General features: G+C 34.9%; 1 protein-coding gene across 1 annotated transcript in view; it reads right to left on the reverse strand.

Moving 5' to 3' along the window:
* The window catches only part of LOC140157404 (extracellular serine/threonine protein CG31145-like), a 228,841-nt gene extending 210,348 nt beyond the window's left edge, over nucleotides 1-18,493 (reverse strand). The window contains exon 1 of the mRNA XM_072180589.1: nucleotides 16,918-18,493. Coding sequence (XP_072036690.1) covers nucleotides 16,918-17,522 — 605 coding nt within the window. The 5' untranslated portion in view covers nucleotides 17,523-18,493. The remainder of the gene's footprint in view (nucleotides 1-16,917) is intronic.
* Between the last annotated feature and the right edge of the window lie 559 nt (nucleotides 18,494-19,052).

Genomic DNA, 19,052 nt, shown 5'->3' on the forward strand with positions numbered 1-19,052 from the left:
GACGCACGCAAGGCAATTTTTTTTTCACAAAATCAGAATTGTCATCGTTATTGGTTATATTATGCAATCTTCGTGCATTTGTATGCGTACAAATTGCCAAGATTACCGTGTGACACTACACAAATTTGAATACGAGTTTTAGCTTATTTTATAAGTCATGTATACGCATCGCATAGTATGTCTTGTGTATGCGCAACTCAACTGTATTTTGCATATCCTGAGCAACTATGTCGGCCATCTTTTCCGTTTGAACTAAACCCTGCTTTTCTTAACTATAATTACGTTTATCAGGTCTTAGCTTCTTAATGCTCTTTCGAGTTCAATCAACTCTGTAGTTTGGGGTCTTTGCACGGTTTAAACTTGTGACATTAAAAGTTCAAGACCAAGTGTTTGTTTTTTACATGCAATTCCCTGCTCAATTTAAGAAATTGGCCGTGGACGAACGGATACGTAGCTCTTATATCATCAAGGAATGCATTGAAGTTTGTGTTTATGTGTTGTTGCATTTGCTGGAAAGCGTTAAAAACAAATCTGTTTAAAAGGCTGCGCACCGGTGACTCTGGGCATGCTTGGAGTCATACAGGATGGTCATTTAGTAAGATTGATACCAATGTGATTACAGTTAGTGCTTCATCTTGTAAACCTTTTGGCTACACACTATTTGTATAGTAAGGCTTAAGTTATAGCAGGAAAGTTGAAAAAGAAGGAGGAAGAACGGAATTATATCCTTGAGATAATCCCGTAGGTTATCCTGTCGCACCTATTCATAGTCCTTTATTCTCAAGTAGTTACACATCTACTTGAAAGTAGCCTTTGATGTGATGTGCCTTGCCGACTACGGTTGATTAATTTTCACTCCAGAATTGAAACCATATCCAATGTTTCTATAGATAATTCCTTGAAAGTATGACACGTGTGTGTTAAGTACCTGATGTTGCTCTGCAGGGATACCGCACGTGGATACTATAAGAAAGAAATGTAGTTTTGTAAAGATTCCAAAAAAATCCGCCCATTTTGGAATATATATTAATTATTTAGGAGAGTGTTTTAGGATTTTGTTAGAAACGGGATGATTTTTGATCATCTATATTTTATTGTTTTAATGTATTTTCCTGTCATTTCCTGCAAACCTAATAAAGATATTTTGATAATTGAAAATAGTCTGTATCATAAATCATAGAGGTTGAAAACGTAACCAAGCGTGCAAAATTATTATTTGCCATGGAACTTCGGTCATATTTTATTTGAAATAAACTGGATGTTAGGATCTGCATGCATGGTATGCATGGTATTGATGGTATACAGACACTGACCTTTCCCTAAAACCAGTAAGCAGCAACTTGTGTATCACACCCGTCATGGGTTCGAACCCTTTTGTTGTATTTTATTGTTAAACCTAAATAGCGTGATTGCTTTTGAATGAGCGGCAACACACATATTTTGTTTGAGGATAGCTGGATCTATCTCCTTCTTTTACATCTTCTCTGGTTATAGTAAGCATGTACACGCACCCCTACATCTTATTTTACCAATTTTCTGCTCTCAGCGCTATGCCGTTTAAATGTTTTCATGTCGTAAAGCGGTATTCACGTAACTTGATAAATAACTGTATAGGCATTTATACAACCTTACATCTTATTTTACCAACTTTATTTCACTGCTACCATACACGATATAGGCCTATCCATTTGGCAGCCAACAAACGGCGCCTGTTTGACTACCCCTTAACAGCTCCCCATTATACACATGAGTGGAGTGGTACAAACGAGATTAAGTGTCTTTCCAAGGATACATCACGTTGGCCCTGATGGGATTCGAACCCACAACCTCGTGGTCACATCATGAGCGTAACGATTTTTAGGCTCCGTGCTTGACTCACATGCAGTTCATGAGCTGCATGTAAAATGACATTATAAACATTCAAGGGGGTACTACACCCCTAGCCAATTTTGTGCCTATTTTTGCATTTTTCTCAAAAATAATAGCGCATTGGTGACAAGTAAGATAAGTATATTATAGGGGCAAGGACTACAACTACTGCACTGAAAATTCATCAACTCAAGGCAAGTAGTTATTGATTTATTGATCAAATATTGGTTTTCCCTCATTTTTGACTGTAACTGAAATAAAATGTCCAGTGCATCAGTAGTTGTAGTCCTTGCCCCTATAATATACATATCTTACTTGTCACCAATGCGCTATAATTTTTGAGAAAATGTACAAATAGGCACAAAATTGGGCAGGGGTGTAGTACCCCCTTAAAGCACCTTATATTATAAATCGGATAACTTCACAATACGTCTATTCACTGTAGTAATACCAAGTCAGGACTATACTTCTTTCATAAAATGACATATAACTGTACCTAAACTTTCATAAACCAACATTGAGGTGAAGGATAATTTGCAAGACTTTCCTTTGTCAAATATTTACTTCAAAAACAGCGTCTGCGTCTATATAGTTATAAAAAAACGTTATGCAAATAATGGCATAATAATGGCAGTTTTCTTGTCACTCCAGTATGTTCTTTGCATAGCGTGCTATTTCTCAAACATGGCATGGAACGTACAACTTTGCTCAAAAGATTAAACTTTCACTTGATATCGATCTCGCATTTAGTTCGTTTACAATTTGGGAGGAATAGAGTTTAAGAAAATATATATGTATATGCCTACATGTATGTTCAAAAAGTTACAAGAAACCTTCACAAGGATATTCCTTAACTTCCAATTTAATTCATTCATTGTACACCCAAATATAGGCCTATACAATTCAACTACTAAAGCAGGCCTATATAATCTAAACCTTTTAGCCTATATTCATGATATTATATATGTATGGAAAAACTTAACTCCATTATGCTATTTTCAAAATAATTTTCAAAAACACCGAGAGTAACATTTCCCGGGGAATATTTCAGACATTGGACATTATATTATTGTAACTACTGTTGAAAAACGACTGTTAAGGGACGCACCATTTGATACTCAGGGGGGGGGGGGTAGGAAGTTAGGGTCGGGGGAAGAAATTTTTTTCGCCGCCAAAGGCGGCGAAGTTTGTTTTTTTTCGCCGCCAAAGGCGGCAAGTTTTTTATTTTTTAATTTCATGCATTATACACAGTTAGGTGGGGAAGGTTTTTTTTTTTTTAGTGTTGGTGGGGAATGTTTTTTTTTGTTCATGTAGTGGGTGAAGTTTTTTTTTTTTGAAACTTCCTACCCCCACCCTGAGAATCTAATGGTGCATCCCTAATGGAGCTTAGCTTTGAGATTTCCTATTCATGAACAAATTGAACCGATAAAATTCATTACGGAAAAACAGATTAAGACACTTTAATCAACAAACCGGACCCGTTTTTTAGTTTTATGTTGCCATGGTTGCTATGGTGAACTCGTTCACAAATTCACGTCCTTTTTATAATGCTGATATAAACCGGCACCAAGGAAGGGCACCCCTGCAAGTGCAAGTCCGTAATCACGTGCCTATTATCTATAAATAATCATGTGATACTATACTATGACATAAATTCCGTTAGAAAATATTAAACCATGAAATGATTCAACAATATATCCCTGCACGACTCTTAAAATATGACTCATTTATCATATATCGATGACCTATTTATTTTCGACAAAATTTTACCAGGTTGTGCATGACCTCTGAATGATGTTTGCAACGTGATATATGAGTGCTACGAACATTCGTATCGGCATAAACATGATAAAGAGTAAAAGTGCGTGTCATTTGATTTATTTTTGATTGGAATGATTTTATGATTTCAATTTCCAAAGACAACCCGGAAAGATGTGTCTAAATTATAACAACTGTTCCTGTCATGGGCAATCATTATTTAAAGTTCTTTAAAGTGAACTTAAGGGGGTACTACACCCCTGGCCAATTTCGTGCCTAGTTTTGCATTTGTCTCAAAAATTATAGCGCATTGGTGACAAGTAAGATATGTATATTATAGGGGCAAGGACTACAACTACTGCACTGGAAATTCAGCAACTCAAGGCAAGTAGTTATTGATTTATTGATCAAATATTGGTTTTCCCTCATTTTTGACTGTAACTCCACAACTGTTGTCTGTGTTGAAATAAAATTGCCAGTGCAAGTTGTAGTCCTTGCCCCTATAATATACATATCTTACTTGTCACCAATGCGCTATACTTTTTGAGAAAAATGCAAAAATAGGCACAAAATTGGGGAGGGGTGTAGTACCCCCTTAACTTTTCATCCATTTTGCACGCACTCAATGTAGGTACATAAAAATGTAAAATAATGGTATGAACGAAACATGCTTCGAAAATAGCCCTGGCAAAAGCTTGAACATCTCACGTAATGATCCATTTATGATCGTGAGTGTGTGCCTCCATAAGGTCTCCAACACTTTGTTGCTTTTGAGACCAAACCCTGCTTTTGAGACCAACCCCTCAAATGAACGGCAAAACATTAATTGTTAACCTCTTCATAAAATGTCAATTTCTAATATAATAGGTTAATTAAAAATTGTTTTCCATTAACAAATTTTATTATTTTATAAATATTAGCTTAGAAACTCTACCATCTATCATGTCTACTCTAAGCAAAGTTTACATATTCGCAGTTGGCCATTTCTACATGTATATTATTTGCCCCTTTCCCCCTGAACCCTTCCACCACAACTACCTAGTTTTCAACTTTCACCAAACCATTAATGTTGAATTATAATTGAATTATATTATTTTGATGCCCAATTTCGAAAAAAAAAATTAAAAAATATACCCGAGCTGAGTCCAAACGTTCATTACAAAAATGATTCTCAAGATTTGTTTCTAAAATCATTACTTATAACCAGTGTTGTAGTCGAGTCTCGTCATCCGAGTCCGAGTCCGAGTCCGAGTCCTTGGTATCCGAGTCCAAGTCCGAGTCCGAGTCCCTGCCAATTTCTGATGTCCGAGTCCGAGTCCGAGTCCTCAATGTTCGAGTCCGAGTCCGAGTCCGAGTCCTTATCAAATTCAAACCCCGGGGTTTCACCAATACTTTATCAACGTATAGCCTATACTTAACCAGAATTTTAGTTCTATATTATTTTCTTGTAAATACATAATTTGCTAGTCCCACCATGCATGCCTAGTATTGTTTTGGGGCTGTGCAATAATTATGCTGAGCCCGGGGAGGGGTGAAATTGCCAAAAATGCTTATCCCTTCTCGGCCTGCCAAAATCGTTTCCCCTCCCTACCTGCCAAAAATCTTTGCACCCCTTTGCATATGCCATTTTTTGGGGATCCCAATTTACAAACCTTAAATGGTTTAGATAATTATGTTTCGAGCGCAGCGAGTAGGGGAATCTGTATTATGTAAGCGTTTCTGTACTGTTTTCTAAGCCTTTTTAGAGCGTTTTATATTAAAGAAAGGTGCCCCATATGTGCCCAAAATTGCAATTGCTTGTTCCCCCCTCTCGGCTTGCCAAAAATTGCTTCCACCCTCCCTTTCGATCGGTCAAAAAAATTTTACCCTTAGGTAGACCTTGGAAACACAGAGTATAATCACAGACTCACAGTAACTTATTAGGCTTGTGTTTTACTAGAGGCAAAAGGGGTCCTTTTCAGGCTCTCCATTTGCATCATGCTCCAGTTCATTGAGCCTAACACTCTGAAAATTGTAGGTCTTTAGCTCAAATTTTGAAATATTTTGAATTTGTTAGCTCCAAAGCCTATAATTTGGCCCAACTTTAGTTCATAGACCTCCACAAAAATGTTGAAATTTCAGTTCATCAAGCCCCTATTTTGCCCCCAAATCAGTTCTTATAGTTCCCAAAGTTCGGCGCCGCACACCCCTACCAAAATTTAACTTGAGTGCCCCAGAGTATTATTATTATTCATGTACATTCTGGACTTGCGTCTAACAAAGCAGTCATGTCAAAACAAACGAATATGATTAAAATCCATTTAACCAATTAAACATATAACTGAAAGCAATCTTGCTTTTGGATTGTAGGCCTACTTTTATTTACAAATGAATTTATTTGCATGTAAAACTACTTAAATAATAATCATGTGATGTGATCATAAGAAGTTTACAATGAACGAAAATAAAAGACCTAAAAGACCCTATTTTGCCGGACTCGAGGAGGACTCGAAGCCGAGTCCCCGAGTCCTTGGGGTCCGAGTCCGAGTCCGAGTCCAAGTCCTTAGCTTCCGAGTCCAAGTCCGAGTCCGAGTCCTTGAAAAAAGGACTCGAGTCCGGACTCGAGTCCGAGTCCGAGTCCCGAGTCCTCCAACACTGCTTATAACTTGCAAGTCTGCAAGATATCATAATTTTAAAATCAAATTCGTTTAATTGAAGTCAAGTCAAATTCGTTTTGAGTTTTGTAAAGAAAATAATTATAACAGACTACGTGTTTATCATTGCCACCACGTGCAAAGAATTAACTCAATTTTCAAACCAATTTCACGAATCGTCAGGTGTAAAAACCGCGCGAAACCTTCGCTAAGCAACCGAAACATCACGTTCTCAAAGCCCGTCGGCCGCCTTACGGGATTTTCTCCTTAGAATACCATAATGGTCGGGGCGTTATACGACTCGTTTTTTTCTAAACCCATTTTCTGGGCATGTGTGAGATAGTCTTTCAAATCCCTTTGTCCACCGTCGTTGCTATAGTGTTGTTTCACTATGATCCACAACATGCTCATCTATCAGGGCACAGTTCTTAACCCCAATACATTTATACATTCATTGAATGACCTTAGAAAATTTGGGTACAAAAACTCATACTCTGCAACTTGAGGTCAAATTTTACACTATGAGTATTTTTTGAGGTTATTGAACTATGCCATTGGGATGAGGCCATTGTGGTCCACAGTGTCTATACCGATGTCTAGACGCGGGAAACTATAAGCTTTTGCTGTCTGCTGAGACTTAGAGGTAGATTGAATTGTCTTATTCATTTTTGAAAACGTCAAACGTGATATAATGTACAAACTTTGGGTTTGACCTGCTTCTATACGAATAAAATGTAGTCCAGTTTGATGAATAAAAATGTAATCCAGTTTGATGAATATGCACGTGTGCAATTAAATTACCTATGATACTAGTTAATTATACCAATGTAATTTTGTCAAAATATGCAAAAACGTTTAAGGGTATACGATGTAGGCCTATTGTTGGTCGAAGCTGCAGAAAAAAAAGGAGTTCACAGCATCTTGCGAATAGTAGTGAGCTTTAGCAAATATGGCATTGCTCAATTCATAGCGAGCGTGTAGAAGAATTCAAATACATGTATCACAGATATACTTTTGTAGGTCCTGTGGTTCTTGAGTTATGTTGTTAAAGAGGGCTGAAACAACAACACTTTAGTAAAACGTACATAACTCATTAACAACAATAAATTAAGCAAGTTTTCAAAGTATATGATTTGTAGAATAAACTTTTGCAAAACACCAAAGTATTATTTTTCAATAATATATTAATTCAGTAAATGAAAATCGATTTTTTTTGGCTGCTTTGACATAAATACCTCGTATACCCTTAAGCTGATAAATTGACCATTACCAGGTATAAATATTATCATTTCAATCCTAACAATCAAATTAAATGAGACATATGCGTGTTATTATTAATGCATGAAACCCTTTAATGAACTTCTTCTGTCAAATGAGAAAAATATCCACTTAATTACAGTAATTGAACTTTCACCTTTATCCATATTTTATGACAATAATACAATGTATTGTAAATGGTGTTTTAACCACACTCTTTTTATTGTTACTGTTTTCAGCCATATTATATATGTAGCTAAATCCATGTACACATTGCACCTGTATCCATTATGGATGGTGTGTGTTGGCTAAATCTTTTTAGTGGTTTCTTTTTTTTCACATCCCTGATTATATCTTCCCTGCAAACACAAAATGTACTTACAACGTTATAAACGTACATATTTTGGTTTTATTCAAACATTTTAATAACATTTAAATGTCAGGTTATATGAAAAAACAACAACATTTTACATATGTTGTCAAAATGTTTTTTCTAAAATAAGAATGTTCTGCATTCAGTTGTCAAAAAATGTTTTTTGGAATGTTATTTGCTGGGTTAATTACATCATGGTAATTATGATAATCAGTTTTCATCTTCTCAACAGTTTAATAATGTTGTGTATAGCCAATCCACGTAACACACCACTGTTGTTTTTTCCATAGCTTGTAAAATATAAATACAATTTACATAATATATCAACAAATATACATGTACACAAAATGTATGTGGGAAAAATTTGAGCTTGCCTTTTTCCCATGTTTATCAAGCCAAACCATGCGAACTGTCTTCTGATTGTGAATAGTATGACGGCGAAACTATGACAATTTATAACTGCTTTGAGATTCCCTTGTTTACAGCAATAGCAATCTTAAGTATTTCTTTAATAATAAGATTATGAGTAATAACGATTTCAGTAATCATGATGATAGGTGATTCCTAGTCCCATGAGTATATTGTCAGCTATTTTAACCTTTATCTACATTTGGGTTATGTTTGTTGTATGTATAATGGTATAGTATTGCTGACGTCAAAATATAGAGAAACACCTTTTTACGATGACGGGACAAAAATCAATGTTGTGTAGCAAACCGGTTCAACTTTCTTTTGTCCATGTTCACGCAAGCCTTACAAATATATTGTCATTTGAACAATGGGCATTTAAGTGCCTAACTTGGGGCCAAGTTTACCAAGACAGGCATTGGACACAACACACGTACATTTACCATTCGTTTCTTTACACCAAAGATACATATGTACTCGTATAAAGAACCATACAACCAGTACAGGTACAACGCTTATTTTGCAGGCAATGTAAGTGAATGGCTGAATACCGTAATTGAGTACATTCAGTCCAAGATGTCCTTACAAACAGGTATAATGCCGTGCGTTCCAATTTGGGCCCTGTCGCCTCGTAATTTGACATATTTTTATGCGAATTTCCACGAATAGACCCCCTATGCAAAATTGCATATGAATATGGACCTTATGGCCCAATTTGGAAACACATTCGCACAAAAATAGAAATTGTTGTTAATCTATTATCTAGACGATTTTATAATTCTAAGGCATTTAATCAAATTTGATATTATAATATGTATACGCCTACATGACTGTTTGCCATTACACATTTGACTGAACTATACACCAGTGGAAATAATCTCAATGCCATTACAAGTTCGAATGAATTAGACCTACATGTATAGATGAGGTGACCTCAATGTTAAAGGCAAGGGACTGGTATATCGATATGCTCGAGTGAAGCCCCATGCAACCACTAGTATGTTCAATAACCTTATTGTGATGTGGCGGGAGTTTTAAAAACACGAGCCCTGAGCATAATATGATGCGCGCGCATACTGCCCAGGCAAAAAACAATGGAAATTGTGACGCTCCTCGAATCTGGAGTAGGCAAACCTTCTGCTCTATATTGCCTGGGCTTTGGTATCGTCTAACACTGAATCAGTGTTTAGAGTGAATTATCACTAGAAATACTTTAATTTATGAAAAAAAGTGACTGAAATCAAAACCAAATAAATAAATACTTTAATTCCTGGTATGAGACAAGAAATATATGATTTTTTAAGTTCAGGTGAACTTTTCAAAAGCGGAAATTGAAGAAATATAAATATACTGAAAAGAGAAATCTGCACCATGCATGTTCATGTTGATATGACGTATGCTGTCAAATCAAGTCAATGTTGTCTCTATTGCTAAGGAAGCTAGTCATCATTGCAAATTACCCCATACGCGGTACCTCATGCTTTCTCACACCTCGATAAATTCAGACCTCCAACTGCAAAAACAAACGTGGCCTATATAGACCTAACAAGCCTTTGCTTACACAGACGGAACACTTGGTAAATTATTTCTTTGCTATTACCGAATGTCAAAAAAAAAAAAATCTGCTATCGTCTATAAACCTACAATGTATAATGACTGAATAAGCTTGTATAATGCCTTTTATTGGAAATAAGAGACAAATAAAAGCATTTTGATGTAAATTCTCACTAATTTATTACAATGACTAATTGGTATAACCGTATAACAATTGAATGGACATATTATTGAGTATTCAATTATTAAAATGTCATCATTTATATGAATGCACTGTTCTTGATGTTTGGTGGGGTTTTTTTTGGGGGGGGCGGGGTGGTTTTTTTTAGGTTTTTTTTCTTTGTTTTTTCTTATTGTTCACATATCTTCCAATATTTAATTCTAATTGTAAAAGAGCCAGATGTCTTTCTTTGCGTCTAATGTTTCTGTCTGGAAACGATGTATTAAAAAAATGTGATGCGATCAAGCAAAATCAGTCGGAACTCGGGAATATTGATTTTGAGATATTGCCAAAGAAAGGAAATATTTCTTTATGTTTCCTCTTGTTTTGGAGACTCTTTAATTGCTGTTACCTTTGGAACTGGTTGCTCAATTTCAATGGGGTTTTCTGCAAAATGCAGCTATGTAAATGCTTTTTACTATCCTATAAGAAACTGAAAATTTGATATTTCCGAGTTCCGACTGATTTTGCTTGATCGCATCACAAATATTGCTATACTAGTAGTAAGGCCTAGTACTTGTTTGCGTCATATACCCTTATCATGCCGATGTCAAAAAGTTCAATATATTGGAAATGATAATGTTCACCAAAATGTTGAGAATTGTCTAGTTTTTGTCATAAAACAGGAAACACTTCTAGACAGGAGACAGAAAAACAGTCAAATACATATCATTAGCATTACACAGTCTTATGAACATGGTGTATCGAATTACAAATCAAGAGAATAAAATGTATCACTGTCATATTGAACATACGGGAGAAAAAATATGTCAATTGCAACTTGAAGAAATGATCAGTCGATATGGGAATACACTATGGACCACAATAGCCTCATACCAATGGCATAGTCCAATAACCTCAATTACATAATCATAGTGCAAAATTTGACCTCAAGTTGCAGAATATGAGTTTTTGTACACAAACTTTCAAAGGTCATTCAATGAATGTACAAATGTATTGGGGTTTAAGAACTGTGCCCCTGATAGATGAGCATGCTGTGGATCCTATTATTCCTAGTGATATATATTGCCAATTTCATGAACACACACTGTACGTTTTGTGCTCGACATATTTGTGAAATTATGTAGCTTTTTTAAAAACCATTTCCTAATTAGATTTGTTTCCAGTATTTCGCGTCTTGGCAATGCTTAAGCTGTCATACATGCAATTTTTGCTTTAAAAAAATCATAAAAAAGAGGGAATTAAAATTCTTGATTTGTTTTGCATTTGAGGTCATTCTCTCTGAGATCTTATTCTGTCATTTTAATTTAACCGCTTTCGTGTTACCTGTGAATTAGAGTTACACTCCAATATGTATTTTGTAATTACGACAGAAAGAAACCCATTTGTCTTTATTTGCTCCAGGGATTTCTCTATCATTGTCTATTTGTGCTGAGATTTGTTGCAATAAAATGTCTGCTGTAAATGCTTTGAGTGCATATAAAATATGGAAGTAAAATGCACATGTATGGAAAGTCTGAATATAAATGCTAAGTTTCGTAAGAACTGTCGTTGAGATCAAGAAATAGTTCAAACAAGTTTATTTATTAATCTATTTATTTATTAAATTTATTTATTAAATTTAAATCAAATTACTAGTATATAACTACAATAAAACCAGTTGCTTACATTTGAATTTATATAATACACTATAAAATTTGTTTTTTGCTTTGTTTTTATCTTTTTATTTTGAATGGCTTATAACAGATGTACTACTAAATGAACCGTATACCATTTTATTATATCGGGGTGTGCATGTGTGATCTGTGCCAAATAAAGTGAAGGTGTGTCCATCTGTATAATAAACACCATTTACATTGTATAGATATAGCCAGGTTGGAATTCCCATACAGAAGTTGTCAAGATATCGATCGATGTAATAATTATACTTGTACATAGTGATGTGATCAATCAAAATCGGTCGAAACTCGGAAATATAAAATTTTCAGTTTCTTATTATAGGATAGTAAGAAACATTAACAAAGCTGCAATTTGCAGACAAATCCATTGAAATTGAACAACCAGTTCCAAAGATATGAGCAATTAAAGAGTTTCCAAAACAATAGGAAACATTTGGCTATATCTCAAAATCAATATTTCCGAGTTCCGACTAATTTTGCTTGATCGCATCACATATTTACCATGGACTGAAAATTATTTGTACCATACTTTGTGTTTCATTAATTGTATTTCATAACTACCCGGTAGGTACTTATCATAATTATCGATAACCATCCATGATCACATCTCTTCAATGCAACATCAGAACATGTTTTTTTAAATGCTTTTTTAATGTCATCTCGGTATAAATATCTGATATCATTATTATTGTACCATAGTACGCATGGTACGTGGTATCATTCACTGCAAATGTTGCAAATAATCTTAATTATTTGCAACAGGTGAGGATCAGAGCAACGAAATGAATGAATTTAACTCAATGTTAATTAAATTGTACTCATATTGAGTAAAAATGTAATCACTATTAACTCATTTTGCTATATTATTTTTTAACCTGCTTTATTTTGTTTTACTTATACTATTTGCAGTATGCATTCGTCCACAAATCAACAGTTTCAGTTTTACTGCAAATGAGTACATTGGAGGCCTATAATTTACCAGGGTTTTATTTTTTGCATATTATATTCGTCCTTATGTTGTTGTATTTTTCAACTGACAAAATACTTTTTTCATAACTTCCAAAATGGCCTAATACAAATATAGGCAATTTTCAAGTTTATACCCAAATTTGTTATCTAGAAGTGAGGGCCTTCTATTGTAATTGCTCAAAGATCACAAACACAGAACATGCGCGTTTCTCTCTAACTGTGTGTCAATTTTTAATATCTGGCCTGGATTAAAAATAGCAATATCATGGATCAGGTAAACATACATTGTGCACAATATTGACGTAAAAAACCCAGACAACGCCAATATCACGAGTGTATATTGTGATTCTTTGACAGCACAATATAAATGTCAATTTTTATACAAAACATCACAGCAGTACACGTCCATCCATCTTCTTGCGCGTTTAATGGATCAATAGGATTCTAATATCAAATGTATTTTTTACTTATTTTTCCACTCATAGAGATTTTCTTATTAAAACGAGTGGTCATTGGGGATTTTGCCGTCTATCAATCTATTACAGATATTAATATCACCTAAAATGTTTAAATAAACTAGATTTAGTCTTCTGCTTATCTGAAATTTCTGTGAATTGACCATGTTGACCTAGACAAAAGGAAGGACGGCTAATACGCTATACTTAATCCATCAAATTATAAATGACAAAAAACAATGACGTGTTGATTAATTGCATATCATCATTATCTAAAATGTATACAGGTGATCAGCTTCATTAAGCAATTCCAATAGACGCCTTATATTCTTATTTATTGAAATTATCGTCTTATTTAATATTGAAGTTGTGAGTTCACAGCCCTATAGAAGAGTCTGTGGTAGGTTGAACATGTATCTTAATAATTAAATTGCAGTTTGTCATTTAAGTTATCAATATTGGCATTACAAAAATATGAACAAATAATTTGTCCTTAATTAATTGGTACTATAATAGGCTAAACGATTTATTCGCATGGTATCTGATGAGATCAACAGGGATGCGTTTACTAGTACTTTAAAAGTTATAGCATCCATGTTGCGCAAATAGCGTATTTTTGAACGATTTTATGTATTTTTTGTACAAATCGTGGTTGTACTCAATTTTAGGAAACGCGGTTTTTGATCATCTTTATGATATTTGTGGTATGGATTTGATATGATCAGTTAATAAACACTTTTAAATAAATATTTCTGTTTCTTTATTTCTAATACCCAATTATGAACACTTTCGATAAATTTTAGTCATAATCATTTCCTAATTAATAAACAATTTCCTCAATACACCTTCGTAATTGTCACGAACAATAGCCCTATTGTATGTGTTGATTGGGTCGTCATATTTATACGGATGATGCCCATAATACACTGTACACTACCCCTAGTATTGTAGCGAACTCTTGACAAATAAGTATTGAAAATATCAATTATTATACAGCCATCTTCAATAAATGGGCTTCATAATTTGTTTAACCTACACATGTTGTTAGTAGAAACCTTTTATATCATAATTCATATGTTGACTTTGACTCGGTCTGTGTACATTAGCTACGGTCACTAGAATATAACCAACTCAAAGGAAATGCTATGCTGTTCGGTACAATATCCTAGGCACCGTTTTATGTGTGCATGTCTATAATTATACAAGTCACGCATATTTGTATACCGGTATTTGTAGCGCCTATTTGCAATGACATTATCCCATATTTGGCCCTATACTGTAACGAATAATGTGTTACAATAATAAAATAAATAAATAATATGGATTTAAAAATATATTTTCATTTTAATATTTATATGAAACACGTGAATTTCAAGATCACTTTGTATACGCGTGTTACGGTGTGTAGGCCTAATTCATATCTTGTATAACATTCATCGACTCTCTCAACCCCGGGACTGCTTAATAATAATATGAATATGCCGAGTTCAACGTCAAAACACGGTTTTTATTTTATCTACACGACGATAAAGAATTCGTATTTTGTATTCTCATTAACATGATTAAGGCAATACGTTTTTATAGGACGGTATCCATATGTATGCAGATTACAGTCACAATGCAGTATAGTATGAACCGTTATTCGCCGCCTAATTAGAATACATGTATCATGTATGTCTGTTGTTTATATCATTATAAGGTCCCTACTTTTATACATATACAACTACAAGGAAAGTGCCACTTTCCTGATGTACTAATAAAATCCAAGTTGCATTCATCCGATGTTGATATGATTAAAAAACAAAACAAATTGAGCTATTGTGTCTCGTTCTTCAAAAATTTAGTTTCAATGATATGGGAATTATGTCAAACCAGGCATGGAAGAATTAGAAACGCATTAATTAGGCTACTTTGATTAATCCTTCATTATCTGTTTATTGAAGCATGAAGGAAAGTAGGAAACAAACTTCTGAATCTATGCCAACACTCAACCTGCTTTCAGCAGGTCCCCATACATTAGGGTATAAAGAAAGGAAACAGCATACATGTAATATGCGATTTAAGTCACAAAATTGTATTCATATTTATATTTAAGTCACAGGAAATACAATTTTGAAAATAAATTTATAACCTGAAATCAAACCACTTTGAATTGTACGAAAGACATACTATTACTAGTATTTTCCATTTTCAGCTTGACGTTTGCTTTAGCGTGTAAATGTAATGTATGATATGAGATGTAATAAAAGAACAAAAAGCAAACAAATAAAATCCACTAACCGCGCAAAATGTAGGCTATATTATAAGGCTATGTTTCCTCATATCATATGCTATGTACATGTATGTCTACCGAGATTTGGAGGCCCCAAATAGGCAGCGTTTATTATCCACGTTGGCCTACTGTACTACAACATGAATTATTTTAACCTAAAGCACGATATCAAATATGTTGTAATGTAATTTTTTTTTAAATACTAGTGTAGCAAACCGGCAAATATATATATATAGGCCTAATAAGAACATGTGAAATGAAAAGAAATTGTACACTATCCATATCAGTGCTATCATTATAAACCATGATCTATGAACCACGACTGATAGATAGCTATAGAATATTATTAGAAGGTGTTACACGTTTAATACAGCTTCCTGTTCCCTTATACCTGATTAAGGGTCTGTCAAATCATGGTCAAATAACACTTCCGATTTCAGCCCGATACATTTTGTACACAGTACGTACAATTCGCGTATTAGTTCGTTATTTCTGGTGCAGGGCCATACGTGTACAATGTGTGTGCAATTAAGATAGAGTTTCAGGCAAATTTCATATTGGTTAAATTCTTTACAGATATATTTTTGAATCAATTGTATTTTACGATCAGTTTTATGTACAATTTGTCAGAAGAAAAAACCTAGTAAGGAATACATAATTATCATGATTATATCTGTAGCTAAATTTAAAATATAGGCATATTTTATGCTTTTCGGTCTTTTGTGAGCTGTCTACTATTAACTATTATGCTCTCATTTACTAGTTATGGGGTGTCGGGATATAATACTTAAATAGCCCTAACAAGCAGGCCTGTTAAACGGTTTTGTCATCCGTAAAAACTGATAGCGCCTCAAAGAATAACATTTTGGGAATTACAATTATACAACCAATTATAATACCAGCAATATGCCAAGTAAATTCCAAAGTCCAGTGTTAAACAATACCTTTAACAAGACAATTGGTAGTGTACCTGTTGTTTGCCTTTAACAAGTCAATTGTTTTCATATTGGTATTGTTTATGGCGTACCTGCATTGTTTGATTCCGAAGTTCAACATCACATTGAGTCAGTCCAGAGTTTTAAATTTAAGTCTGTACATCACAATGTACAGATATACCTGTTGCATAACATCCTGTATCAAAATGATTGGTATACTCAGTGCACTTCTGACGTATTTAATTGAAAAGCAGTGTAATGCAATACTTATCCACTTGAATTTGAAATGACCAAAATTTGTAGTTTTATGTCCTCTTGAAATGACCAAAATTCTTATCTTATACGAATTAATTATATTCGTCTTGGGCTTTTTTATAGGCCCTCTACAAAGTTGGTGGATCACAATGATGATAATAATTATGTTGCACTTTTGTAGTCTTGTGCTTATAAAGCACTGAAAAATCGTGTGTACCAAGTGCATTGTGATACAGCTTGCCTGAATTCGAATGCAATCAATACAGTCATAATGTATCTTGATTTTGAGCAATACTTGTATTCATTTCAAGGCACTTACCCCGGTCTCTTTGGACGAAGCAGCGTTGTTGAACTATCAGGCACTTGGTAGGTACTGGGAAAATCCCGAAATAGAGCCTCGTATTTCCCACTGGTGTGAGGCGGTTTGGGGATCTTTACATCTGAATGGTGACGTATATTATAAAAATTGGCATCAACTGGAAAACCAGGGGGTCTGGGATGATTTTCTGCGTTGAGTAGTTCATGGACATTAGTCCTCGGTTTGGTGAAATTGTTTAGGTCAGTTGCCCCAGATGACCTGGGCAGCTTATCTGAATACTCTTTCCCGGGTACGGGGGCACCACCAACCCCAGTATAGTTTTGTTGTGGTGACCCTCCAGATCTGGAGGCACTTTTGCCTAACTGATGACGTAATAGACCATTAGCACCCCAGATGGGTTGGTCTTTGTCGCCGACATCTCGTCGGGCGTGCATTTCAGCTTCATTTCGAGTTCTGAAATCATCAAGTTGATTGACTGGTAGATGATATCTATCGTACAACGCCGAAAGGGGTTTGACACCACTCTCCATAAGGAGCATTACCCCTGTTAATGTACATAATGCAGCTAAAACCACAATGATTCTCTGTTTCAGCTTCATCCCCATATTATTGTATACCAAAATTAATTTGAAGTTTGACTTGCCTAATCAGTTACAGGACAAGTTAGCATCACCTAACATGCATTTCTGCGTGTTTGAAAAAAAAGGTGATTATCAGGAACTGTCGTCTGCTACAAAAATGCAAAGAACGGTTCCCGCCAATATATTTATGTACAAATGACCAGATTATGATCAAAGACTGCGACGAAGATCTCCTAATCCACTTGCTCAGGTAGGTAATACACCTGTGGTGTTAAAGATCCTATGCAACTTCACTGTGCAGCAGCAACAGAAGGACTGGTAGTATTAGATCCAGTTATGGTGTATTTGTAAATGTGTGGTATGCATATGTTCCACCAAATCGATGTATTTTCAAACAGGGCCGTGATATAGACCCGATTTGCATGCTAAAACAACACAACTGTTTACATGCTCTTGCAGTAACTTTGGATGTACACTGGACAATTCAAATTGTAGATTCAGATTCAGCTGATTTGCGCATGCCTTAGTGTTGCAATACAGTGACTAGCTCTTAACACGGCATTGAGTGGAATTCCCGTACAACACACATAACGCACTTACAAAAATCAGGTGCTTTTAACGTGTTTCATTCACAACACATACTGGTTCACCGGTGCGGCTAGTATTGTTATATCCACATGTATAAACGTAGCATGGTTAAAATATTCCATTACCGATACATCGGCTAGTTCAACAGTATTCCCGTCGATAATCACTACGTCCACCGAGTTTGTACATAGGTTTGGACTGCAAATAACATTGCCTTACAGACTGTGTTACCCGTTGAAAGCTATAGCAAAGTCCTGCACTATCTTCGTGTGTACAGCTATAGCATGCAAGTAATAGATGAGCTACTTCCGTATTTCTTTCATCAAGGCAACGTACCGAGGGTAGTTCGGTAGAGTGGCGCTGTACTCACTTACCGTCAAGTCAGAACACACAGAAATAGTCATATCAAGGGCATGTAGTATTTACAGTCGCTTGAGAAAAGTTCATTGCACAAATATAATAAATATCTTATTCTTTACATAAGTGATTTTTCTCGATCACCATAATATATATTTTTGTTGCGCTTCATTAATATCGGCTCAGACCAGACAGGGTCAAAGTTTGTGTTTTGGTTGCATTCTATTGTATTATTATCAATAACAGATATGCTATCAATATGATCGATCAGACACTGAGTACACGTGGTTGTTTGTTATTGCGTATAGTGGTTGTAAAACAGTGACAATGTGTTTTCTTATTTAAAAGGTAGGCCTAATATTAAATTATTATGCAATAAAACAAATAGGCCCTGCTTCTTCCCTAGTCTAATATTTTTCATCTAGTACCGTCAACATGATCAACTTAAAAGTACTAAAACGGTTTCATCAAACTTATAATAGGCCTATATATTATAAATTATTATTATTACATGTACATGAATTGTTTCAATGATTCCTTTCGTATTTTCCGGGCGTTATACTTTGGAACCTTAACCGGGCTTTGCAAAAGAAGTTTTCACTCTTGCTA

The sequence above is a fragment of the Amphiura filiformis genome, chromosome 7 (assembly GCF_039555335.1).
Source record: "Amphiura filiformis chromosome 7, Afil_fr2py, whole genome shotgun sequence".
NCBI classification, from domain to species: Eukaryota; Metazoa; Echinodermata; class Ophiuroidea; order Amphilepidida; family Amphiuridae; genus Amphiura; species Amphiura filiformis.